The sequence below is a fragment of the Lagenorhynchus albirostris genome, chromosome 3 (genome assembly GCF_949774975.1).
Source record: "Lagenorhynchus albirostris chromosome 3, mLagAlb1.1, whole genome shotgun sequence".
NCBI lineage: Eukaryota > Metazoa > Chordata > Mammalia > Artiodactyla > Delphinidae > Lagenorhynchus > Lagenorhynchus albirostris.
This window is the reverse complement of record NC_083097.1, coordinates 170,604,596-170,629,084: the sequence shown is the minus strand read 5'-3', so window position 1 is coordinate 170,629,084 and position 24,489 is coordinate 170,604,596. Positions and strand designations below refer to the sequence as shown.

The window sequence follows — 24,489 nt, the reverse complement described above, 5'->3', positions numbered from 1 at the left end:
TTTTTAGCTGACTGAGCAAGCTGCCCTGGAGGGTTGGGGAGGGCATCAGGGGTCAGGCCACGTGGCTGTGCAGCCAGCAGCAGAGGGGGCAGCAGGAGTGACAGCCTGACCCAGATCAAGGCTCAGAAAGGAGGGAGGCCGGAGGGAGGCGGCAGGAGCAAGGGAGGAGGCCACAAGGCGCCCGAGGTCCAGGCGGGCGGCAGGCGCTTACTTTTTCGCTTATTGCCCGGTCCTCTCTCTCGCTTCCTCTTGGTTGAAGGAAAGTGCTTCTGAATTAGCGACAGAAAGACGCCTCTGAAAGTGAGAAGCAGAGTTTATTTTCGCTGGGAGACCTAGAGGAGTTGGGTCCCGTGTGTGGGTTTGCTCTGGTGGGGACACCCAGCGCCAGGGGGCCCCGCGGGTGGGTCTGGGTGCAGGGGCTCAGAGAAGGCGCGTGGGAGGGGAAAGGAGCTGCAAGGACAGGGGTGCGGGGGTCCCACGTGGTGGGCAATGGACGGAGCGTGGGTGGGAAGCTGGGTGGGGCTCCCGCCGTCAAAGGGCCCACAGCTCTGCCCACACGCGCTGACTGGCCGAGGGGGAGGCTCCCAGGATGGGGTCCCAGGGGAAGGGAGGTGATGCTGGGCTGAGGGGGAGAGGCCAAGATGAGGTGAGCCAGGCAAGGGGCCTCGTGCTGGGACCCTCACCCAGGGTGGGAAGGGAGGCCAGGGGCTTTGGGGACCAGCAAGGCCAGTCCCTAAAATCAGTGTCATCCTTGAAACGGCACGGTTCCCACGTGGGGGGGTGGGTGCAGGCACCGGGAAGCCTCATTCTAAAGCCCTGGGACCCTCGGCCAGCGCCCTCCAAGTCCTGGGGTCCCCACGGTTACCCTTTCTGGCTTTACGATGCGAGATGGGCCTAAGGTCACTTAGGACTGGGGCTGCTCCCTAGGCTGGGAATACAGGCAGGGCCAGGCCACAGGTCGGCCCCAGGGTGGGTCGCAGAGGGAGGGGCCCCCGGCGTAGCCCCCACCCTCCCCACCGGGCCGCAGGCATCACTCACTCGGCAGCGGACACGAAGCCATCAAGCTGGCCCTCCTTCTCGCCCAGCACCTCCCGGGTACGCGCCTCACCCGTGGACTGCAGCCCGATAACCACGCACTGCGGGGGTGGGTGGTGGTGAGCAGAGGCCTGCCCACCAGCCCCGGAGTGCGGGCCCCAGAGGGGCCCCCAGGGAAGCACCAGGCCCCACACTGGCCCTGTCCCAGCAGCCAAAACCCAGGGCAGGCCTCAGTCTCTCCCTCCTCCCACCCCCGTGTCCCTCGGGCTGCCAGGCCCCGACAAGCCCAGATCCACCTGGAAAGTCCACCTGGCAGCCCACAGCCAGCCTCAGCTCCCGGACCCCCACCCCCATCCTCTGCCCTGTTCTTTCTTGGGACTCGCCAGCCCAGCCTGCACACGGGTAGCCTGGGGCAAGGCGGGACCAGAACCTTCCGGGTCTCAGCATCGCCCTCACCAGCCCCATCCTTGCGGGTTCGGCCCAGCCACACGCAGGCTCCTTTGCGATCGTGAGGCTGACACGGCGTGCCGGGTTCTGCCCACTCGCCCCTGACACAGGGATGCAGGGGGCCCGGCACAGCCCAGCTCACCTTGTCCCTGGCCAGCTCCTCCCGGGTCAGCTCCACCAGCCGGCGCACCTTGGCGGCAACACATAGGTACTTGAAGAAGCGCTGGTGGGCCGACCAGAACTGGCCCCACAGGGACTTGCGTGACTCCAGGCCGATCCAGTCGGCTGCCTGCTGGAACACGCCCAGGGCCTCGGCCCACTGAAATGACACGCCTGGCTGAGCTCACTACCACCGTCTCTGCCCGGACCCTGGCTGCCCCCGCCCCGTGGAATGTGGGCCAGGGAAGGGGGGCTGTAAGTAGAGCAACAAGGAGGCCCTGGCGATAGCTGGACGGTCGGAAATGTTAAGAAACAAGTGTGATGCTGGTGAGACCGTGGTGGAATGGTGCTCGTGCAGCCCAGGGGCGGGTGGACACCGCCTCCCGAGGCGGCGGGGATACCCTCCCTGCCAGCTCCCTGCCAGCGGCCTCTGACTCTCCACACTTCAGACCAGGGTCTCGCTGGGGTGGTCCTGCCCCCAGGGGACACCGGGCCATGTCTGGGGCATCTGCGGCTGTCACACTGGGGGGATCCAGGCATCGAGCAGGTGGGTCCAGGGAGGTGCTCCCACCCCGCAGCGCCCAGGACGGCCCCACGGAGAGAGACAGAAAACGGCCACCAGCTCTGGGTTCTGTCCTGGGGGCAACGTGCTCAGGAAATCATGGGGAGGGGAGGCGGGGATGCGGGCATACAGTCCATACAGAATCCCCAACTTGAACAGGATCAAGATGCTGGGCTCCTGCCAAAGACCGAGGCGGGCGGGCCAGGTGCTCCCTCCTGTCCAGTCTGACTAATCCCTGTGGTGTCTTAAGGGCAGACGCTGAAGGTGACGGGGGCGTAACTCCAAGGGGACATGCAGGCTGTCCACTCAGTCAGAGGCTCACCAGCAGGGCCGCCCGGTTGTAGATGTGCTCGAAGGACGGGGCCAGCGGGATCTCTTCGATGCGGAAGGTGACGCCAGAGAAGCTGAGCTGGCGTGCGATGTACATGCCGCTGACCTTCATGTCCATGGCCACGATCTCCATGGCGCCCACACCCCTGCAGGTGAACACAGGCTGCCTGGGCAACGGCCTGGGACCACATGCTAGGTCCCACCCAGGGGCAGAGCAACCTGGGGAGGGGCTGTCACCCAGCACTGAGCCCTGGACAGCGAGGAAGGGCCAGGTGCATGGAGCAGAGAGCACTTGCAAAGGCCCTGTGGTCACCAAGGGCCTGGTGGGCCTTGGAAACACACAGAAGGTAGTCTGCCTGGACCAAGGAGGGGCCTGCACGGGAGCAGGAAAAGTGGGGAGGAGGCCCTTTCGCCCTGAGACCGATGGGAAGTACTAGGCAGAGGAAGGATAGGATTTGCATTTTAAGATCTCTCTGGCTGCCAGAGGAGCATGGGCAGGGGTGAGTGTGACACCTGGCCCCCGCTCCCATCATGTGGGGGGTGGGCACGGGGTAAAGCGCACACCTCTTCTCGATGGCATGCAGAAATTCCTCGAAGGTCCGGAACGGTGTGCCCTCGCCCCAGATACCCAGGCGGCTCATGTAGATCATGTTCCGGGGCTCAGAGGCACCTGGGGGAAGGGGGAGCCACCGTCAGCTCCTCCGACCTGGGAAGGTTGGGGGCCTCAGGTGTGGCCCCAGAAATGGCACGAGGGCCAGGAATGGGGACCTGAGGCTCTCGGGAAAGTGCCCACGGCCAGCTGGCAGAAGGGAGGCCCCTGACAGGGGTTGGTGTCTGAGAACAGGGCCTGGCAGGAGCTGGGCTGCAGACCAGACGCCCCCCCCCCCAACTCTCTCCCACACACAGCTGCGCCAGGGCAGGCATCGCTCGCTCGTCGATGACCAGGCCCCTCACCTGTGGCGCTGGCGTAGACCACCCTGGCCAGGGGCAGCTTATTCTGCAGGTCCAGCACGGCCTTGCCCATCTTGGTGGAGCTGGCGTTCTTGGCTTTGTGGCACTCGTCAAACACAATCTGGGGTGGGCGTGGGTTAAGGACTGTGCTGGAAGGCGGGCCGCCCCACAGACCCACCACGACACCCTAGGTGGTCCCTTCCTGTTGGGGGGAACTCTGGAAGGTGCCTGGGGGGATCTGGCCACGGGGTGTGGTCCTCGGGGTGTGTGAGGCCACCAAAGCCAGAGGGAAACAGCCTCTAGGCCCCGAACAACGTGGACAGGAATTGAAAGACAGAAAGTTCTTAATGTTTTCAGGGGAAAAAGCGCAAGTTACAGACAAGTATGTCTGTCACGAACCTACCTGAAAGGCAAGGTGTGAGTGCCACACGCACGCGCACATGTCCACACGTATGTACAGGGGTTCGACGGAGGATCAGCGGAAACGCGAGTGAGGTTAGCCCGATGCCATGTGGCCGCCCCCGAGGTGTGAGGTTAACATTGCTGTTTTTTTATGCTGCTGTTGCTGAGCTGAGCTGTCACCTGACACCGGGTGCCCAGAAGCATCAGTAACCCTGCTGCTTCTTCTGGCTCATGGGAGCTCTAAACAGACTATGCCTCGTGAACAGAGGGCCCACAGGCCTTGTCTCATCGGAGGGAGTGAGGGGAGCTTCGGGAAAGTGCACTCACCCCACTTCTGAGAACAAGGGTGAATCCCAGGGAGATAGAGCCCGAGGGTCCTCTAAGGGCCCCTGCAGAACTGCGCAGGGGAAGCTGTGGCCCCTCTGTGTGTGTGTGTGTGTGTGTGTGTGTGTGTGTGTGTGTGTGTGTGTGTGTGTGTGTGTGTGTGTGTGTGTGTGTGGAGGGGGGGAGCAGCTGGGGAGAAGGCCGAGGGGGGTTGGCCTGAAGGCTGTTACTGGTAAGAGGAATGTGTGAAACAAGAAAACGTTAACACCAGATACACATCAGACTCTAGCTTATAGTCCCCTAAACTTCTTCCTACAGCTTGATGGACATTCCTTTTTTTTTTTTGGCCACACCAGGCAGCTTGCGGAATCTCAGTTCCCCGACCAGGTATCAAACCCGTGCCCCCTGCATCGGAAGCAGGGAGTCCTAACCACTGGACCACCAGGGCAGTCCCTGGTGGACTTTCCTATGCTTTGTTTCCTACAGTTTGGTGGGAGCAAAAAGAAAGTGATCTCAGGCTGAAAAGCAAAGGAGGGAGACGCCTGGGGCTTCGGCCCAGTCAGGAAGGGCCTGGGACCCACAGCAGCTGGCAGAGCTAGAGCAGCGGGGCCTCTGGCCTAGCTGTGCTCTGGCTCTCCTGGACTGCCTCCCGCCCCGCCCCGACGGAGCCTGGGTGGGACCAGCTTGGGGGCCGGACAAGGACGGGGGAGGAAGTGCTCTGCGCCCCCAGACCTCCGGCCCCGCCGCCCGCAGTGTCGCAGCAAACACCACCCCGACCCTGTGGTTACGGGTCTGGCCAGCTGGAGCCAGGAGGCTGAGCCAGACGGCCAAGGGCGGGTAACAGCTGTCCCTGAGGGCGAGCCTGAGCCACCAGGCCCTCCCTTCCGGGAATTCCTCCCGCGCTTCCGCACCCTCCGGCACCGGCCAGGACCAAGGCCTCCGGGCCCCCTGCACTCGGCTCCGCCCCTCCCGGCCCCCTGCGCTCGGCCCCGCCCCCGCATCACGGCCAGGATACCACGCCATCGAAGGCCTCCCCACACCACTCCAGGATCTGCCGGATGCGCGTGCGGTGCTGCCCGCCTGCCTGGCTCTCCCCGATCAGGGCGGAGTAGGTGGCAAAGAGGACGCCCTCTGAGGTAGTGTTGTCGCCGTACTTGATCTGGGGAGAGGGCCAGGCATCGGTGCGCGCCGGGGCATAGCCACGCCCGCGCTCCGGGACCCCCACCGCTACCAGGCGAGGGGCTGCGGGCCACCCACCTTGCTCAGCGCGTGCACCGCGATGCCAGGGGCGGCGATGTCCCGAAGGTCGCGCTCCGCATCGTACTTGAGATCATTGGAGACGCTGAACCTGCGGGTGCGGGCCAGTAGGCTTCAGGAACCCCCTGCCCACCTGCCGGCCCACCCCATGCCCAGGGAGGGACAGCTCACCACAAGGCCTTCTTTCTGCCCCGCAGGTAGTTCTCCAGGATGATGCCGGCCACCGTGCGGCCCTTGCCCACGCCCGCGCCATCGCCGATAAGGAAGCCCGCGCGCTGCCCACCGGGGAGCAGGACCTCGTGTTGCTGCGGGAGACGGAGAGGAGACGGGGGTCAGCGTGCGGCAGGGTCAGGGTGGGCACTGAGACCCCCCCACGCCGGATGCAGACCTGCCTGGAGACCCTGGGATCACCTGGCAGGCGTAGGTGATGGCCTCTAGCTGCAAGGCGGAAAGGGCTCCGCTGTCGGAGGAGGCCAGGGCGAGGGTGTAGGTGATGTCCGGCGGCGGAACGCTGGACAGAGTGCTGGTCTCCACCACGCGGTCTGGGTGCTGCTTCCCAAGCTTGGCTAGAGGGGCATGGGGTGGGAGGGGGAGGTAGGTCAGGGGCGTGGTCTGGACAGGGTTGGGGGCGTGGCCCATCGATGCAGAGCAGGAAGGCGGCTGACCTCTCCACTGCCCCCTCCGCCTATGTGCCGAGTGAGGAGCACAACCCCGATTACAGAACCGCCCCTCCGGAGCCCGCCCACAGCTCCCACACCTGCCTTGGCAGTTTAAGGAGCCCTGGGACCTTCAGGGACCCCGGGGATGGGCGCTCCTGGCCGGAGGACGCAGACCCCGTGAGGCTGTGCAGCCCGGTGGTCGCTGCTGGGGGTCTTTTCCCACAGCACACTCACACTTGGATGGCACGTAGTCGGCGTAGGTCTCCGCGTGGCCCAGCTCCTCTGCCTCATCCTCCTCAGCTTCGTCGTCCTCCTCGGGGTGACTCTGAGACTGAGGGCAAGGTGCTGTCATGCTGGGGACAGTACTGTCCCCTGCACCACGCCAGCCTCCCTGCCCGGATCAGGAGCCTGGTCCACCAGCCAGCCCAGTGACTTGGGGCAATAGGGAGAGGTCCCCCCTCCTAGCATGGTGCCTCCCTGGGACCTCAGTTTCCCCATCTGTATAATGGTCAGACCATGCTTCTAAGCCGGCCCAGGGCCCGCATACAGCAGATGCCTGAGTGAGTGGCCCTCCCTGGTCCCCAGGAGGGATGGGCAGGAGTAGGGAAGGGGCCTGGCTCACCTGGTAGCTGACGAGAAGTGGGGTGCTGGAGAGAGAGGACACAGGGTCCTCAAGGCCTGTAAATGGCGCGCTGGGCAGGAACAGCTGGAGGGGAGAGGCAGGGAGAGTAGGCATGAGACTGCAGGCCACAGGTGGGGAGGAAGTGCCTCTATGGGCCCCCCGGCCTCCAGGGGGGCTCGCCTTGTGGTCCTCAAGCCCCTCAGCTGGCCACCAGCCTCCTTCCTGTTGCCCGCCCACCTAGATTTGATAGCTACATAAGTACTTGGGATACATAAAGTACTAGAAAAATAGGTACTAGGAATGCGACGTACAACACGATAAATAGAATTTACGCTGCTGTATGTTATATATGAAAGTTCTTAAAGTAAACCCTAGGAGTTCTCAGCACAAAGAAAAATACGGTTTTTACTTCTTTAATTTTTTTTTTTTTTTTTTTTTTTTGGGCACACTGTGTGGCTTGTGGGATCTTAGTTCCCTGACCAGGGACTGAATTCATGCCCTCAGCAGTGAAAGTGCCGAGTCCTAACCACTGGACCGCCAGGGAATTCCCTCTATTTCTTTAATTCTGTATCTATATGAGACTATGGATGTTCACTGACTTGTCAGCATTTCATGATGTATGCAAGTCAAATCACCATTCTGTATGTACACTTTAAACTTACTGCTGTCTGTCAATCACATCTCAATAAAACTGAAAGGAAAAAAAACACAAAGTTTTTTTGAAATGAAAATAAAATGGAAATGAGGCACAGGGAGGTCTGAAACCTACTCTCAATTCCCTCTCCCTTTTTTTTTTTTTGAATTAACGAAAACAAACAAACAGCTGCAGACGCAGGTTCCTGGAAGGCTGACTCAGGTTCCCGCAGGCAGGGCTGGCCGCAGCAGCAGTGGGCGTGGCGTTTCAGCTGCCCGCCTGGGCCTCAGGTTCCCGGGAGGCTGGGAACCGGTAGGAGGGCCCTGGCGAGGCGAGGACGGGCCTGGGTCGCCTGCTGCACCTACTCTGGGCACTTCGTATCCCCCTGCCAGCCCCAGACTGGGCCCAGACGCTTCCCGAGGGCCCGGGGGTTTCATGGGCACTGAACCCATCAGGGCATCTAGGCATATGCCCACCAGTGTCCACTAGTGTATGCCGGGCTCCCCGGAGCCCCTCTTCCCCCTGGGGAGCCCCTGCATCTTCTGGCCTACATGGGAGACATGAGCACCCTTGAGCCACACCCTCCTCCGTGTCTGTTCAGCCGAGGATGGGGCACACTGACCTTGTCGTGGGTGGAGGGGCCAGTGCTCACGTCCCAGATGGTGGGCACCTGGCTGAGGCTGTCGGCGGGCAGGAAGTCAGGTGTGTCTGCGATGTCTGAGAGGGAGTCCACGGACGAGGAGAAGATGGAGGCATTGGAGAGGTCATCGAGGTACGAGGAGTCCTGCAAGACAGGCCGGGTGAGGGCAGCTGTGAGGCCCAGCCACACGGTGGATGCTGCTCTGCCACAGAAAGGGGTGACGCACTGACACTCGCTACAGCGTGGATGGACCCTGAGAACACGACACCCAGTGAGAGAAGCCAGACACAGAAGGACACACGGTGTGTGATTCCACTGATGGGAAACGTCCAGAACAGGCAGATCCAAAGGGACAGAGAGGGGGTTCCTGGTTGTCAGGGACTGGGGAGGGTGTGGGGTGACTGCTGATGGGGACGGGGCTTCTCTTTGGGGCTATGAGAATGTTCTGGAACTAAACAGAGGTGATGGTTGCCCGACTCTGTGAATGCACTGGAAACACTGAATTATGCAATTCAAATGGGTCAGTTTTACAATATGTGAACTGTATCAATAAAGCTGTTTGAAAAGAAAAAAGGAAAAAGGCAAGTGGAGGTGAGAGAAACCAGACCCCACAGGCGCTGCGCTGGACTCTACTCGGAGGACACCGGGAGAAGGTGACGGACACCCCGTGCCTGCCCTGGCCCATCCCCATGGAGGAGGTGACACCGGTGTAGGGATGCCAGGACGCACGGACCGCCACAGCTTCAGGAGACATCTGCTGCTGTGGAGGCTGCGGTTTCTAAACCTAAATTTAAAGGGAATCGGGGGACTTCCCTGGTGGTCCAGTGGTAAACAATCCACCTTCCAATGCAGGGGACGGGGATTCGATCCCTGGGTGGGGAACTGAGCCCGCACGCCACAACTACTGAGCTTGTGCGCCTTAACTAGAGAGCCCGCATGCCGCAAACTACAGAGCCCACGCACCCTGGAGCCCGCACACCACAACTAGAGAGAGAAAACCAGCACATCACAACTAGAGAGAAGCCTGCGTGCCGCAACGAAGACCCAACGCAGCCAAAATAAATAAATAAAAATAAATAAACAAAGGGAATCAGGTGCAGCGCAGGGGGGTCCCATACCGGCCCCCCTCCCTCCCAGCCCTGGTCACAGGCATGGAGCTCCTGAGTGTGCCTGGCCTGTGCTGGACGTGGGGACATGCAGAGACAGCCCCTTGGGGCTTCTGGACCAGGGTCCCCTGCGGTGCCCCGCTGGGTCACGGTGCTCACACCGCCTGCCACCTGGGGAGGGCAGTGCAGCACAGCTCCCCGTGCCCAGAGCTGGGGAAGGTGCAGGCCCCCCACCTCCCTCAGCCCCTCCAGGCTCAGATGCGGGGCAGCCCTCAGCCGAGCCCCGCAGGGAGGGAACCCCCCACCCCCGCCTGCCTGCCATGGGTGGAGCCAGGTGGGCTGTGGCCTCAGCGTGCCCATCAACGGGAGCATTTCCCAAGCAGGGCAGGGGCCAAGGAGGAGGGAGAATGGCCCTCTGGGAGCCCCCAGCCCCGCGTACTGTTCACACATCTCGGCCCATCAGGGCTGTTGGAAGGCCGCGGCCGGGCGGGCTGGGACAGAGGGTGTGGTGTCCCACTAACCAGTGAGAGAAGGCCAGGAGGGTGGGCAGGGCTGACCAGTGGGGGTCTCGGGGCCCCAGGGGCTCAGATCAGTGGACTCTGGGGAGGAAGGGTGGGCCTGGGCCTAGGGTCCACCCGATGTGACCAGTTCGGGCCTGGAGGCCACAGCTGAGCTGGCTTCTGGGGGTGGAGGGCAGGTCTCCGCAGTCCCAGGTCACCGAGAACAGGCCCCTGATCTCAGCCAGTTCCCAGTCCTGCCCCACGGCCCCTCAAGGGCCGTGTTTCTGGGGCTCCCCTCCGACTGATCTGCATGGGAATCAGCCCCCACGCCCTGGGGTGCAGGGACCTCCAGGCAACACTGTCCAGCTTCCCCAGGACCCCGTGCTCAGATGCTGGTGCGTGCACAGCCCCCAACAGGCAGGCTTGAGAGCACTGTACGAAAAGGACAGCGGGCCTGGCAGGAAGGGGTGGGGCCTGCTCAGCTGGTATAAGGCTGGGGGCCCCCTGTGGACGCCTCCCACTGCCCAGGGTGCCCTGGCTCCGGCGGTTTGCAAGGAGGGCTGGTCCCACGGAAGGGGGGCAGACCCCAACCTCCCCCCACTGCCTGCAGCTGCAGGACCTGGCGACTGGGCAAGTCCAGGCGAGGAGATGGGGGCGTGGCAGACAGTGCCTAGCAGGACCAGCTCAACAGCCTGGGAAGAAGCAGGAGGGGGATGCCAACCCCAGAGCAGGGAACAGGTGCTCCATGATGCTCCTTGGGGCACGCTGCACCCCCATGCGAGAGCCCGGCGACTCAACAGGCCAGAGCATCCATCTCGGGGGACACAGGCGGCGGCAGTGGGTCTGGCTCTGCTGCCCCTGAGGCCTGCTCCCTACCCCACCCCCGGTCAGCTGGGATCAGAGGTGGCACATCCCGAGTCTGGTGGACAATGCCAGGGAAGGGTGGGCTGCAGAAGCTGGCCGCCCGGACCCCATGAAGTGACATGGGGTAGTGACCCCCAGAGACTCCGAAGGCTGGCTGGGGTGGGGTCCGTGTACAGTCGGGGAAAGCTGTCTTTGCTAAAGTCCCTCTGGGACCAGCGTGGCCCTCCCAGCGAGCGCCGCCGAGCCTGGTCAGGGTGACGATGACCCTGGAGCCCTGAGAGGTGGGCCTGCTTCCCAAAGGTGAAACAGTCACTGGGCAGTGGGCAGGGAGCTGGGCGGGACCTCAGGGGCCAGCCCCGAAGATGGCAGAGGCAGGGGCTGAAAGGGGCGCTCGGGGGCCACCCTGTGTGAGGGCTGAGCACAGAGACCCTTCCCAGGAGGACAGCGTGCAGGTGAAGAAGCCCCCCATGGAGGAGCCAGGAGGTCAGGTCAAGTTCAGCAGCAGAGACCCCTGGGGTGATGGTTGGGAAGGGCACCTCCCCTCTGAGTTCTCCCCCGGGGAACCCATGGCCCCAGTGCAACCATGAGAAAACACCAGACAAACCCAAACTGGGGACGTCCTTCAGGAGTCCCAGGCCGGGCTCCCCACGACTGCCCAGGGCCCCAGCCCACCCCAGGAGAGCGGGCGACACCGGCACAGCCTGGGGGTCCTGGTGCCACAGTGTTACTGGGGCAGAGGCGACGTGGGGAAGCGTGGACTCTGGGGCCCTGAGGACGACGTATGAACACGGGCCCATCAGCTGGGACGTGGGCGGCGCCAAGGGGCTGGTCGTGGGCACACAGGGTCCCTCTGAACTGATTCACAGTCTCTCTGTAAATCTAAAACTGCTCTAAAAAATATAATTTATTAAGAAAGTGGGTGCTCTCTCCCCAGTCTGTGGACACCGTCTCCACCAGATGCCCTGATGGGCAGCTGGCATCGTCTGGGGGCCCCTGGATCCTTGGGGGCAAAGGGAGGTGGGCCTCACTTGGGTCCCCAGGGGGTGGGGGTGGGGCTCCCGAGGTCCCTCCCCCTCCCCACCGTGGAGGGCGGGTGGCTGGATGGAAGTGAGAGTGGACCCCCCTGGTGGGCTGCCTGCCAGTGTTGGGACCTGACTCCCAGCAGCCACAGGAGACCTCCAAGATGACCCAAACCCAGAATCACCTTCCCTGGGTCCCCAGGGGCCCAGTCAGGGCAGGGCCGCAGCTCCCAGGCCCTCACCAGAGCCCCCAACCCGGCAGCCTGTGTCCACCCGTCCCCGGGCTCACCTCCCGACCTGCGTCCCCACCTGGAACTCCTCCGGGATCCCAGGCCCCCCTGCCCCCACTCTTCCCACTGCAGGCCCCAATGCGGGGGAGCTGGCTGGTTACCCCGACAGTTCTGGGGGGCCAGGAGGGCACAGGGTTGCCCACTGTGCTTACTGCCTCTCAGCATGTCGGGGACCCTGGACCAGCGAGGAGCTGCCCATGCAGTGACCCCCCCCACCTCATCTCTGCCACTGCCCAGCAGGCTGGGACAGGATGGCCCCCAGACTGGACCCGGCTCTGGGTCTGCTCAGCACCCCCTCCCAGCCAGGAAAGTGACCCCAGAAACATTCTTCGGACACAGGTCCTCTCACTGGTCCTGGGCAGGGGCCCTGAGGAGGGACAGCGGGACAGAGAGACGGAGGGATGGGGACCGAGCCTGCCTGTCCAATCAGAGCCCGTCTCAAACCATGCCCCACAGAGCCACTGCCACCATCCCAGGACACGGAGTGCCCACAAGACTCCAGGTGGGACGGCTTCAGCCCCCTGCAGCCCCCTGCCCTCCCTGGCTGTCCCCACATTCCATGTGGCTCTGCTCGGAAAACTCCAGCGGGGTCATCCTCGCTGCCAAAAACAGACAGACGGAGCAGGCTGGGGGAGCCCTCCCCCCCGCCCCCAGCCCGGCTGTTCCGGGCGGTTCCCACGGGCCCTCCCAGCCCGGCCCCCCTCGCAAGGCAGGAGCCCAGGGTTACCTTGCCGAGGGCTGCAAACTGCAGCCAGAAGCGCAGCTGGGACATGGTGGCCGCCGGGTCCCGAGGAAGCGGTGGGAGCAGCTGCCTCATGACCACGGGCGGCTCAGCCCGCCGGCCCTCAGCCCTCAGCCCGCCCGGCCGCATTTGCATGTTGGTTTAGTCACCGCCTGCGCCTACTTCCCCTAAGGCCGGCTGACTTTCAGGAAATGATGTCTGCCTGGTAAGTCAGGACGATTACTGGCAAAGCGCGGAGAATTACTGAACGGGGCGGAATCTACCACATACGGCTGTCAACAACGCCCGCGGGCTGCCACTGGCTCGCCCCCTGCCTGCCCCGGGCGCTCTCCTGGCCCCGGCCTCAGTTTCCCCCAGACCACTGTCCCCCCAGAGCATGTGCCCAGCTGGGCCTGGCAGGGACCACGGCTGTCCCTGGGATGCCCACAGCAGTGACTCAAGGTTCAGAGGCCCCTGCATCGCAGGGAGGAAACCTAGGCTGGCTGCCCTTCCGTGCCCCCCACGCCCTCCTGGGCCTGCCCTCAGCTCCTCAGCCTGGACCTTTGCTGTCCCAGAGCCCGCCTCCAGTGCCTCACAGGGCCCGCCCCAGGGCCTTTGCCTGTGCTGTGGCCACACCTGGAGGGCCGTCCCCATGGGGCCCCAGGCCCCGCCCTGCTCTTCCTCCTCCAGCCTTGGCAAGCGGCCTGGCTGTGCCCAAAACGCTGCTCTTCCCTGTTGCGTCAGCCCCTGCAACCCGCAGCCCAGAACAGAGGGCAGGACGCAGACAGGGCCAGTGGCGGGGGGCACAAAGCCCTGAGGCCTGGTGCCCGTCCTGCTTGTTTCTTTCCATCACCCCCATTCCAGGACGGTTCTGTGCGGATCCACGGCCGAGAGGAGCAAGCGGGCCCATGGGCCTCCCTGCGGTTGCCCAGCACCCCAGAGCTCTGACTGGGGAGGGTCCCTGAGGTCAGGGAGACCTCGGCCCAATGCTGCAGCCCTCACCTGTCTCCAGCCCACAGCCGGCAGAGGAAGTGGGGGGAACATGGCCAGCGGCCACTGCCGCAGGTGAGGAATGTATACAAATGGCAACAAGGGGAGGAAGGACACTCAAACTGTCAGGCAACGGGGAAACGCAACCCGAAACCAGCGGGACACACTTCACACCCGCCTGGACGGCTGGACCCACAAAGCCAGCAGGGACCAGTGTGGGGAGGAGCTGGAGAAATCAGAGCCCCTACACGGCCGGTGGGGGCGCAAAACGGGGCAGCATCCTCGGAAAACAGTCATAGTCACCCCATGACCCTGATTCCACTGCCAGGTGCCCACCAGAGGCAATGGAGACGCACGTCCACAGCAGCCAAAGGTGGACACAACCTAAGTGTCCACCAGCGGATGACGGACAAACACCACATGGTCCCTCCACACACAGGAGCATCACTCGGCCACATAAAGGGGTGAAGCCTCGACACTCACTACAACGTGGATGGACCCTGAGAACACGATGCTCAGTGAGAGAAGCCAGACACAGAAGGACCCACGTTGTGTGATTCCACTGGTGGGAAATGTCCAGAACAGGCAGATCCATAGAGACAGGGAGTGGGTTCCTGGCTGTCAGGGGCTGCGAAGGAGGTGAGGGAGTGACCGCTGATGGGGATGGGACTTCCTTTTGGGGTGATGGAACGTTCTAGAATTACATAAAGGTGGTGGTTGTAAAACCCTGTGAATACACATTAGAAGGATGAATTTTAAGGTGTGTGATTTTGTCTCAATTTTAAAAAGAATTACTAGGAAACGGGCTTGAAAAGAAAACCCACAAAGGACAAGCATAAACTTTTTGTGATTGGGTTTCAGCAGCAGGAAACTGGTCAGGTTGCCAGCAGTTTCTAAACTCGGACTCTCTGCCCCCTGTATCTCATCACCAGATGGCTGGTCGGCCCTGTCTGGCCAGCGCGTCCGATCCGTGGGGCTGCCCGGCCAACAGGACGCTCGCTGGTCCCTAGGCTGCCCCCGGGCTGGCCACAGAGGGGTGGGCGCGGCCCATGTCGGGACCTCCTTTGGAAATGGGGTTACTGCAGATGTAGTCGGCTAAGATGTGGTCGCACTGGAGCAGGGCGGGCCCTAAGCCGACGGCCGGTGCCCTTACAAGAGGGAGGTCTGGACACAGACAGACAGGAGAAGACCACGTGGAGACGGAGGAAGAGGTGGGCTGACACAGCCACAAGCCCAGGACGCCTGGGGCCCCAGGAGCTGTGAGAAGCATGATGGACCCTCCCCTGGAGCCTGCGGAGGGAGTGCGGACCCCAGGGCGGGGGACCTTGGCCGTGGCCCCGCGTGACCCAGGGGCTTCCCATGGGAAGCGGCCCCCCACCGCGCCCTGCCAGCGCCAGAAATCGCCAGGAGCCTGCTGGCGGGGTAGGCCAAGCCTCTGACCCTGTGGAAATCTGTTCGCGGAGCAGAGGATGTCGCCGACCCCTCTCCGTGTGGGGAGCTGCCCAGAGTTTGCAAAGCACTTTTCTGAGCTGTGACCTCATCCTGCTTCCCAGAAGCCTGGCTGGCAGACAGAAAGTGTCCTTATCGGGCGGATGCGGGGCACACCTGAGATGCCTGGAGGGACCCTCAGGGCGCACGCCTGCCCTGCCAACTGCGACTGCGTGAGGGGGTCTCAGCCCACCAAAAAGAGCCCTCCCCCTCCCCGGGGCCCGGCTGAGACGTGAGGGTCCAGGGGGCCTTGGGAGGAGGGGTCAGGGCAGCACCTGATCCCGGGGGCTGCAGCGGGGCTCGGCACTGGGGGGCAGTGAAGGAGGGCGGGGCAGCCACTCCTGCAGCCAGGACCCCAGAGAAACCAGGGTGGGGAGAACCCAGGGGAAGGCCTGGAGGGGCAGGGGCAGCAAGAGCTGGAGGCACAACGCCTCGGGGGGCATTTGGAAGGCTGGGCACCCCCCCAACCCCGACTCCAACAAGGCCCCAAACAGCCCTCCTAGCGAGAGTCAGCCACACCTGGAACACACGCTCACACTGAAGTCTACACGCACGTCCACACCAGCATGATTTACGGCAGTCGAGAGGTGGAAACGACCCAAATGTCCATCGATGGACAAACACATACACACACGTGTCCCCCAACACACGGGGACGTCCCTCAGCCACGTAAAGGGGTGAAGCACGGACACTCGCTGCAACGTGGACGGACCCTGAGAACACGATGCTCAGTGAGAGAAGCCAGACACAAGCACACACGGTGTGCGATTCCACTGACGGGAAACGTCCAGAACAGGCAGATCCACAGACACAGAGAGGGGGCTTGTGGTGTCGGGATGGAGGAGGGGGAAGGGTGACTGCTAAGGGGGATGGGGTTTCTTTTGGGGGATGGAAGGTTCTGGACTTTGGACAAAGGTGATGTCTGCACAACACTGTGAATGCAGAAAAGCTGCTGAACCGTATGAAATGCAAGTCACATTCCAATTAAGAAATAAAAGCCACACGTCCACACCCCCCAACATGTACCATACCCTGCAGTGGGAGACCCCAGGTGGGGCCCCTCAAGGTGTAAGGGGTATAAGGGCCTGAGCAACTCTGTGTCAACCTGAGGGTGGGAAGGACAGTGCACAGTGGGGGGACCCAGAGGAAGCTGCCTCACCAGGGGTCAAGGTCAACCCATCAGCAACGAAACGCATCGACAAGGCCTTGAAGACAACGTGCCGTGTTTGTGGGCCTCCTGCCAGGGACGCAGACCCCCTCCCAGTGTGGGGCACCCTACAGACACCTGGCCGGTTCTTTCGGCGCCTCAGCACACCCATGGGTGTGGTCACCAGTGTTGCACCAGGGCTAATTTCTGCCCTGTGACGCTGGTCTTGGCTACGTAAGATGCCATGTGTAATGTGTAGGCAAGAGCGTCAGAGCTGAAATTTTCAGGTAATCCCTGGGGGCACTTCCCCTCCCACACTTGGAACCCAGGGCCCTGGCTCTGGGGGCTCAATGGGTGCCAGGTCTGATGGCCAGGACTGTCCAGTGAAGCAGAGCTGCCCCAGAGCAGGGACCGGACTGGCTTCCCGCTTTCCCCAGGGCAGAGTCCCTCTGGCCAGAGATCCTTCCCAGATACCTGGGAAATGGGGACCCCACACAGAGGCTGGCTCGACCCTCACCAAAGGTCCTGGCCTGGGCTGGCTCATGTGCAGCCCCCAGGGAACTGCTCCCGGCCCCAAATGGAAGTCGGGGAGAAGCTTTCTCCTGCTAGGCAGCAAGAGTCACACAACCCATCTCCTTTCTCTTTTTGCTTTGGCTGCTAGGAAACTCAGGGCTCAAGTTTAGTAACCAGGAGGTGTGTTAAGGCCTGTGGGCTTCTATTCACTTCCTGCCCCCAGCCCAGGTCTGGATTCCCCATTCCAACTCCTTCTAATGTACAAACAGGAGTGAACGCTTCAACGGTGTGCCATGGGCCTCATGAAGGCTTCACATGGTGAAGCGGCTTAAAACAACACACGTTTATTACTTTATGGTTCTGGAGGTCAGAAGTCTGAGATGGGTTGTCAGAGTCGGTTCCTACCAGAGGCTCCAGGGCAGCAGCGGTTCCCACCTTTTCCAGCTTCTAGAGGCGCCGCATCCCCGGCTCGCGGCCCCTCCTGCAACCTCACAGCCAGCAGCGCAGCATCTCCCGTCTCTCTCTGCCTCTGACCCTCCCGCCTCCCTCTCATAAAGACCTTGTGGACTTCTGTGGTGGCGCAGTGGTTAAGAATCCGCCTGCCAATGCAGGGGACACGGGTTCAAGCCCTGGTCCGGGAAGATCCCACATGCTGCGGAGCAACTAAGCCTGTGCACCACAGCTACTGAGCCTGCACTCTAGAGCCCATGAGCCACAACTACTGAGCCCACATGCCACAACTACTGAAGCCCGCGCACCTAGAGCCCGTGCTCTGCAAAAAGAGAAGCCACCGCAATGAGAAGCCTGCGCACCGCAACGAAGAGTAGCTCCCACTTGCCGCAGCTAGAGAAAGCCTATGCGCAGCAACGAAGACCCAACGCAGCCAAACGTACATTAATTAATTGAAAAAAATATATATATATATTAAAAAAAAAAAGACCCTGTGATGACACTGGGCCCCCCAGGGAATCCAGGGTCACCCCCATCTCAGGGGCCTTAATTTAATCCCACCTGCAAAGTCACCTCTGCCCCGTGAGGCAACAGATCCACAGGTCCCGGGACCAGGACAGGGGCGTCTTTGGGGCTGTCCCTGTGCTGGCCCCCGTGCGACGTCACTCAGTCTGAACCAGGAGCAGAGGTGGCTGTGGTGGACCCACCGGGCCAGGGCTGAGCTGGGAAGGGCCTTGAATGCCAGGCTCGCTCTGGACTCCATCCTGGCTTGGCGCACAGGCCCAGGGTCCCGGGGGAGGTGGAGGAGGCTGACCACTAGGCCTCAGACCCTCAGCCTGGCTGAACTGTGGTCTCACATCTGTCTGACCCCATGGTTGGCAGTGAGGTAAGATTGCGTTTGAAGAAGGTTTCGCTGCTCTAAAGGGAGATCTGGGTCCAAGTCGCCCCCAGCAAGGGCAGCTGGAGAGAGGGTGGGCTGCGGCCGCTCTCAGCGAGCATCTGTCAGGTGGATGAGCAACCTCCAACACGGGGCGCGCTTCCCCACCTGCAGCAAGGAGCGGACGCGGCGCCCCGGGGGCTGCTGGGCTCGGAAGCCGCGTGGATCCCTCGCAGAGCTGGGGCAGCAGCGGGAGCGGGCGAGTGGGGGGCGGAGCGAGGCCAGGCGGGTGGCCGCAGGGGCCGGGACACCCCCAAAGGCTTCATCCACCCAGCAGGGACGCCCCAGCAGGGGACCAAGTCTGGACGCAGAGCGGTGCCCAGGACACGGTGCACAGGAGGCCCGTCAGCCGCCAGCCCGCAGATGAGCCAGAGACATGGGGCCGTAGTGGGTGGGGAGAAGGTCCTGGGCCGTCGGCCGGGCGCCCTGGATGCTGAACCCACTGGCCCTTCCTCTCCTGGAGGCCAAGGGTCTCCTCACGGGCTGGCGGCGGGCAGAGGAAACCACGTATGCCTCTGTAAAGGCAGGGAGGCTGCGTCCACGGGCCTCCTGTTCCTGCCCCACGGCCCTCGCCCTCACCCTGGGGTACTTGGGGCTCCCAAGGGGCAGGCTCTGCTCCCGTCGCCACGAGGCCCAGCCGTGTTGTTTCCTGGGTGGCCACAGAGGGTCACTGACAGGGCAGCTCAGGGCAGACGTCCAGGGTACGGTGTGGCAGGGCTGTGCCCCCCAGGCTCCGGGTTCCCCCACCTCCCCAGTGCCTGAGCTCCACCTCCCCGGCCACGTGCCTGCCCCCGACCCCGGCCCCCGCAGCTGTATCTCCACAGGGACCCCAGAGGGTTTAGGGCCACCCTAACTGGGAGGACCTCAGCTCCGTCTACCTAATCACACCCGCAAACACCTGACTGCCAAGTAGGGTCTTGTCCTGAGGTCTCGGGAGGACCTGGATTTGGGGGGGATGCTGTCACCGCAGCACACACCCTTCGGTCCGGTTCTCTGCCCGGCCCTGCTGCTGCCCCAGTGAGTGTGGGCCGGTCTGAACGGCCCTGGCCTTGGTCCAAGTGAGTCCAGCAGGTCTGCACTGGCCCGTGTGTGCCGTGGCCTCCCTCGGCCTGTCACCTGGTGGGGCCCATGAGCCCCTACTTTACAGAAGGAAACTGAGGCTCAGGGGAGCTGAGCACCTGACACCCCACTCCCTGGCGGGCCCACGTGGATGCTTCCCTAACTGAGCGCCGAGGCAGCCCAGACCCAGAGGCCAGCACGGAAGCTGCCAACGGTTTCAGCTTCCCAAGGGAAACTCGGCGCCACCTGGCCCCTGTTGGGGTCACCCCACGACACTGCTGGGCTCCTTCCCGCAAACCCCCTCTGAGGCTCTCAGGTTCGACAGCTGCCGTGCGGGACAGAGGTGTGGGACCCACTTGTGAACCCCGTGGACAAGGCTACAAGGCGGGGTCCGCCTGACTCCCTGGGGGCTGAGCTGCCTGGCGTCCCCCAAAAGATCGAGGTCAGACGTCCTCCCTTCCTCCAACTCGAGGGGCTCACGTTCGTCAAGTGGCTACCGTTTCGGGGACATAAATGCTCACTATGCTGTTTCGACCTGATGGGGCGTCACTCCGGCCTGGGGGGGCGCCGGGAACGTGGACCCCGCCAAGGCGCTAGGGCACCCAGATGGAGCAAGTGGGCGAGGAAATCGGACGCTCGAGATGTGGCCCCATAACCCGCAGACGAGCAGAAGCGCAGCTGGGCCCCCAGCCTCGGTTTCGTGACCTCCGACCCGGCACCCCCGTCTGCTGCGGGGAAGTCACACCAGCCCGTCCCCCAAACAAGCCCAGTCCCCCAGCACTGACACCCCACGCGGGGCACAGCCCAGCCGAGGTCTCCTACCTGAGGAAAGTCGCTGCTCTTTGGCGGGAAGCTGGGGGTGGCGGCTGCAGGCCCATAGCTGGTGTCCACGCAGGGCTGGCCCACAATGAAGGAGGAGTTCATGAACTGGCTGGAGGCGGAGAAGGAAGCTGAGCCAGCAGGCGTGATGGGGGTGCTGCCTGCCCACCCCAGGTGCAGGACAGGCCAGCAGGAACAACTCCGGCGCCTCAGAAACTCCGCTCAGGAGGGGCCCACGCACCCATGTCTCGGGACATGGCGCCCCAGAAGAACCTCGAGGCTCTGGCTACATGTGCTTCCGTGCCCTTTGCATGGGCCATTCCTTGGCCTGGTACCAGGCGTGCTCTCTTGGCAAACTCCTACTTACCCTTCAAAACCCAGCTTGCTGATGCCCTCCATGGGGAAGCTGTCCTCCCAGCTCCTTTCACCCCTGAAGTTTCTCACCACCACCTGGTGTGCCCCCCACAGTATAGCCCTTCCTGGCCCCCTCGTCCCCACTACCTCTGCCCTCTTCCCTGGAGAGTTCTCGCTAGACAGACCACAGCAGGTCAGTCTCAGCTCTCCCCATGTGGCCAGGGCCGGGCCCACAGCCCCCGTGGCTGAGAGCTCTAGTTTTCTTTAGCCCATGACTGCGGGATGAGGAGGCATAGCGAAGCCCCTGCGAGGGGGGACCCCCCAGCAGGACACAGTGGGGCTGGGCACTTACTGGCTCTCGCTGGAGAAGGCTGGGTATGGCGTGGGCGAGAAGCTGCTCCACCAGGGATAATGCAGCATGGCATTCTGAGACAGAGTGGCAGGCGTCAGGGGAGAGGACAGGAGGGCAGGGTCCCTGGCCCTCCTCCCCCCCATCCCCCCCACCACTGCACTGCCCTGGGGCAGGCACCAGAGAGCACTGAGCCCGCCTGCCCAGGAGCTTCCCCATGTGCACAGAAGAACCCACCCAGAGGGCTGTGGTGAAGAGGAAGGCTTTGGTCAGTACACAAGCAGGTCTGGGGACCAGCCGGGGAGGGGGTGGCGGGCATGGCTGACTCTGGACTGGCAGGGCCCCCAGAATCCCTGCAGGGCCTGGGGAGCCCAGGCTGGACGCCTGCATTCTAGAAAGTGGAGGAGGGGACCCTGTGTAAAGCAAGACAGTAAGAGTCCCTCGTGAGCCAGCACCCATAAGCGAGACGCGCAGCCTGCCAGCGGGTGGGTGGGGGAGAGGGGCAGGGGACTTCTCAGAGGGGCGGGGGCTGAGGTCAGGGTGAAGGGCTCCCACCAGCACCGTGGACGGCCCTGTCCCAGCCAGACTCTCGCAGCCCAACCACTCCAGGCAGGTCTGAAGCCCAGCCTTCTCAGAGCTCCCAGAGGCCAAGCCCGTGTGGCCCAAGAGTGAGGCACAGGCAGGGGTTCTGGAGAACCTGCTTTAGGAAACACCAGGGGGAGGGAGGATGGCTGGAAGGTGAGCCTGAGGTCAGCAGGGGCAGCATGTGCCAGGGCTGGCTTGAGGGGTAGGGCTGTGGACACTCACACCCTCTGTAGAATCGGGGTGCTGCGTCCCTGCCCTAAACGGGCCGCTGGCCACGTGAAGCTCCATCAGGGAGGCCCGCTGGCTGCAGCTGCCGTGCCCACTTGTGCCAGCCCTGGCCACACAAGGCCCACCCCTCGGGACTCACTGACCTAGTACCGGCCCAGAACCAGCCTGCGGGGCCCGGACCGCCCTCTCTACCAAGGGGATTGCCAGCCCCACTTTCCATCACTGTGCCCCCAGCCCTGGGCTGCCCACAGGGCCCCGCCTGCTTCCCCACGGTCCAGCTCAGAGAAGAGGCATGAAGGAGATGTGGTGAGATGGTATCAACTGGTAGAGGCCCCTGGGCCTCCAAACTAGAGGCCAGTCCAGGATGTAGTTTGGGCCCAGAAGGGGGCAGCCAGGGAGAAGGGGTCCAAGGGGCCCCTTGCTCACCAACCTTCTCCACCTGCACCCAGACTGGGCCTGGGGCGGTCCCTGTGGAGCTCCCAGACCAGGGGACCCCCAGGTCCTTGAGGAGTTTGAGGCCTCAAGCTGGGGAGGCCTCAGGCTGGGGAGGGTCCCTCATGACTTTGTCTACCCAGCTCCCCAACCTCCTCCCCCAGCACGTTGCTCTGGCAAGGCTGCCAACCAAGGACATCCAGCCCCATCTCACAGTGGTGGTACAGCATGGCCAGCCAATCAGAGCCTTCCTCGGGATTTTACACTTGCAGCCAGAGGGGTGACTCCACCTTCAGAGGGCAGGCCTGTGGGACCACATTGGTCCAAAGATGGGCCCTTACCCCAGCTAGCCAATCAGAGCCTGCCTGGAGACAGAGAGGATGGCCCTCTTCTGGGAAGGAGCAGGCCCTGGGAGATTAGCCAGAAGCTTACTAGGCCATGTGCAAACTGATGAAGGAAGATGACATTCCTGCTAGGGCAGCAAGGGCGGCAGATAACATAGGGCTGCCAGATAAAAAACAGGAATTGGAATTTCTGATAAACAAAAGATAATTTTTAGTGTAAATACTGTATGGAACACCCACATACTAAAATTTTATTTGTGTTTATGTGAAACTTAAATTTCACCGGGCTCTATATTTTTATTTGCTAAATCTGGCCACCTTAGGGACACTGACAGTCCTGGGGGCATGTTCCTGCCAGGCAGTCCTGGGCCAGCTCCACTCCCTGCCTGCTCCACCCTGGGATCCTCCTTACAAGCTTGGTTCGGCCAGGACACATGAGAGAAGTAAGGAGCACAGTGCCAACACTGATGCCCCCAGCCTCCACGGGCTGCCCGGGCTTCTGGTCACTCTTGGGCCAGGCCCAGTGTGGTCTGAGGGGCAACCCCCACATTCGGTGGCCCAAGAGGAACAGGCTCTGTGCACAGCCTGAGCCCTGGAGGGCACTGGGGAGCCTGCCCTGCTGGCTCTGACTGCCCGGAGTGGGGCTCGGAGCCAAGGTCGGGCTCCACGCGGCACCTCCCTTGTAAAAGGGTCTCTGTCTTATTCCAAACATCCCTCCCCCACTTCCAGTATCTGAGCCCCTCTGGTCCACACGGGCTGTCCAGACAGAGCTCATGTCCTGGCCCTCAGTCAGCTTCCTGGGTCAACACCACGGGACGTGGCAGGAGCCCATTCCCTGTGGAACAGCTCCATCCTCTGCAAACCCGCCCAAGCTGGGGCTCGCTCTGACCCAGGAATTCTATTCCAGAAACACACCCCCAGGGACTCATCCAGGAGGGGGGAGGAAAACGCAGTGGCGCTATTTATAGCAGCAGAAAAAACTGGAGTCACCCCAAAGGCCCAACAACAGGAAAATAATTAGGCAAATGATGGGATGCTGAGGAGAAGGAACCCTGAGGCGTTATAAGAATGACAGGCGCGGGCTTCCCTGGTGGTGCAGTGGTTGAGAGTCCGCCTGCCGATGCAGGGGACGCAGGTTCGTGCCCCGGTCCGGGAAGATCCCACATGCCGCGGAGCGGCTGGGCCCGTGAGCCATGGCCGCTGAGCCTGCGCGTCCAGAGCCTGTGCTCTGCAACGCAAGAGGCCACGGCAGTGAGAGGCCCCCGTACCGCAAAAAAAAAAAAAAACAAAGACAAGAATGACAGGCGCGTGCTCCGAGCCTGCAAAACAGGGCGACATAGCACCCAAGGAAGGAGCACGCTTTGTGCCGCGTGTGGGATGGCACCGGGGCATCCGAGAGCCTCAGGGTGGGCGCGGGCGGCCAGAGGCTTGGAGGGAGGTGGGGCTGAGGAGGGCAGGGGCCCCGTGGGTACAGCTGGCCTGGCACACGTGTGCCCGGGGCCCTGGCCGGAGGCTCTGGCCATCAGCCGAGGCTTGGAAGCTGCGGGTGGGTCTGCGGCTGTGACCCGTTTTTGCTCCCTCCCTGCCGACTGGCAAGGCCCGCTCAATGTGGCTTGGCACTGTGCTCCGCCCAATTAGGGTGCCTTGTGAGCACAGCCAGGCACGGAGTGAGTCCTGGGTTCGCGCGCACCTCCCAGCCCCATCTGATGCTACACTCTGGGGTCTGGGATGCCTCATGACAGCTCTGGACCCTCAACCTGGAGCTCCACTTGGGTCCCGAGGCCCAGGGCCCGGCTTCTCCCAACCCCAAGCTGGATCCTTGCTCTCTCTCCCAACGCAGGTGTGCGCATCACTGCCGCAGCCCACGCGGCCCCCTGGTGCCTGTACCCCATCTGGTCTCCCCACCCGGCAGCTCGAGTCTCCACACAGAGAAACTCAGCTTCTTTTCTTTTCTGCAGGGAAAGAGCCCCTGTTTGGCTCTAGGCCTGACTCGCTGGAGGACTCTGGACACTTCTCTTCACGAGGCCTCTTGTACCTTTTGTGATATGAGGAGGCCTGGCCCCTAGGGTCGTTTTACCACTCGTGGTACTTTTATTGCAGTCATCAGAGCTCGGAAGCAAGCGAGATGTCCCTCGGTGGGTGGAAGCAACCATGGGACATGCGGACGATGGAAAGTTGTTTAGTGCTAAAAAGAAATGGGCTGTGAAGCCAGGAAAAGTCTCGGAGGAACCTTAAATACACATCGCTAAGCGGAAGAAGCAGATCTGAAAAG

The 24,489-nt window shown here is 62.7% G+C and overlaps 1 protein-coding gene across 16 annotated transcripts in view; it reads right to left on the bottom strand.

Moving 5' to 3' along the window:
- SBNO2 (strawberry notch homolog 2) overlaps positions 1-24,489 on the bottom strand; it is a 47,546-nt gene that overhangs the window by 6,090 nt on the left and 16,967 nt on the right. For 10 of the 16 annotated variants that reach the window (XM_060145825.1, XM_060145823.1, XM_060145827.1 and 7 more), the window contains exons 3-17: positions 20,632-20,705; positions 19,929-20,037; positions 8,005-8,166; positions 6,749-6,832; positions 6,361-6,457; positions 5,879-6,033; positions 5,639-5,772; positions 5,468-5,558; positions 5,226-5,369; positions 3,488-3,605; positions 3,098-3,203; positions 2,526-2,679; positions 1,625-1,801; positions 1,039-1,136; positions 212-294 (exon numbers count right to left, since the gene is read on the bottom strand). In XM_060145825.1, the coding sequence (XP_060001808.1) occupies positions 212-294; positions 1,039-1,136; positions 1,625-1,801; positions 2,526-2,679; positions 3,098-3,203; positions 3,488-3,605; positions 5,226-5,369; positions 5,468-5,558; positions 5,639-5,772; positions 5,879-6,033; positions 6,361-6,457; positions 6,749-6,832; positions 8,005-8,166; positions 19,929-20,037; positions 20,632-20,705 (1,786 nt within the window). Of the gene's footprint in view, positions 1-211; positions 295-1,038; positions 1,137-1,624; positions 1,802-2,525; positions 2,680-3,097; positions 3,204-3,487; positions 3,606-5,225; positions 5,370-5,467; positions 5,559-5,638; positions 5,773-5,878; positions 6,034-6,360; positions 6,458-6,748; positions 6,833-8,004; positions 8,167-12,528; positions 12,747-19,928; positions 20,038-20,631; positions 20,706-24,489 lie in introns of those variants that run through there. The other 6 variants (XM_060145831.1, XM_060145830.1, XM_060145832.1 and 3 more) reach the window with 4 other exon arrangements.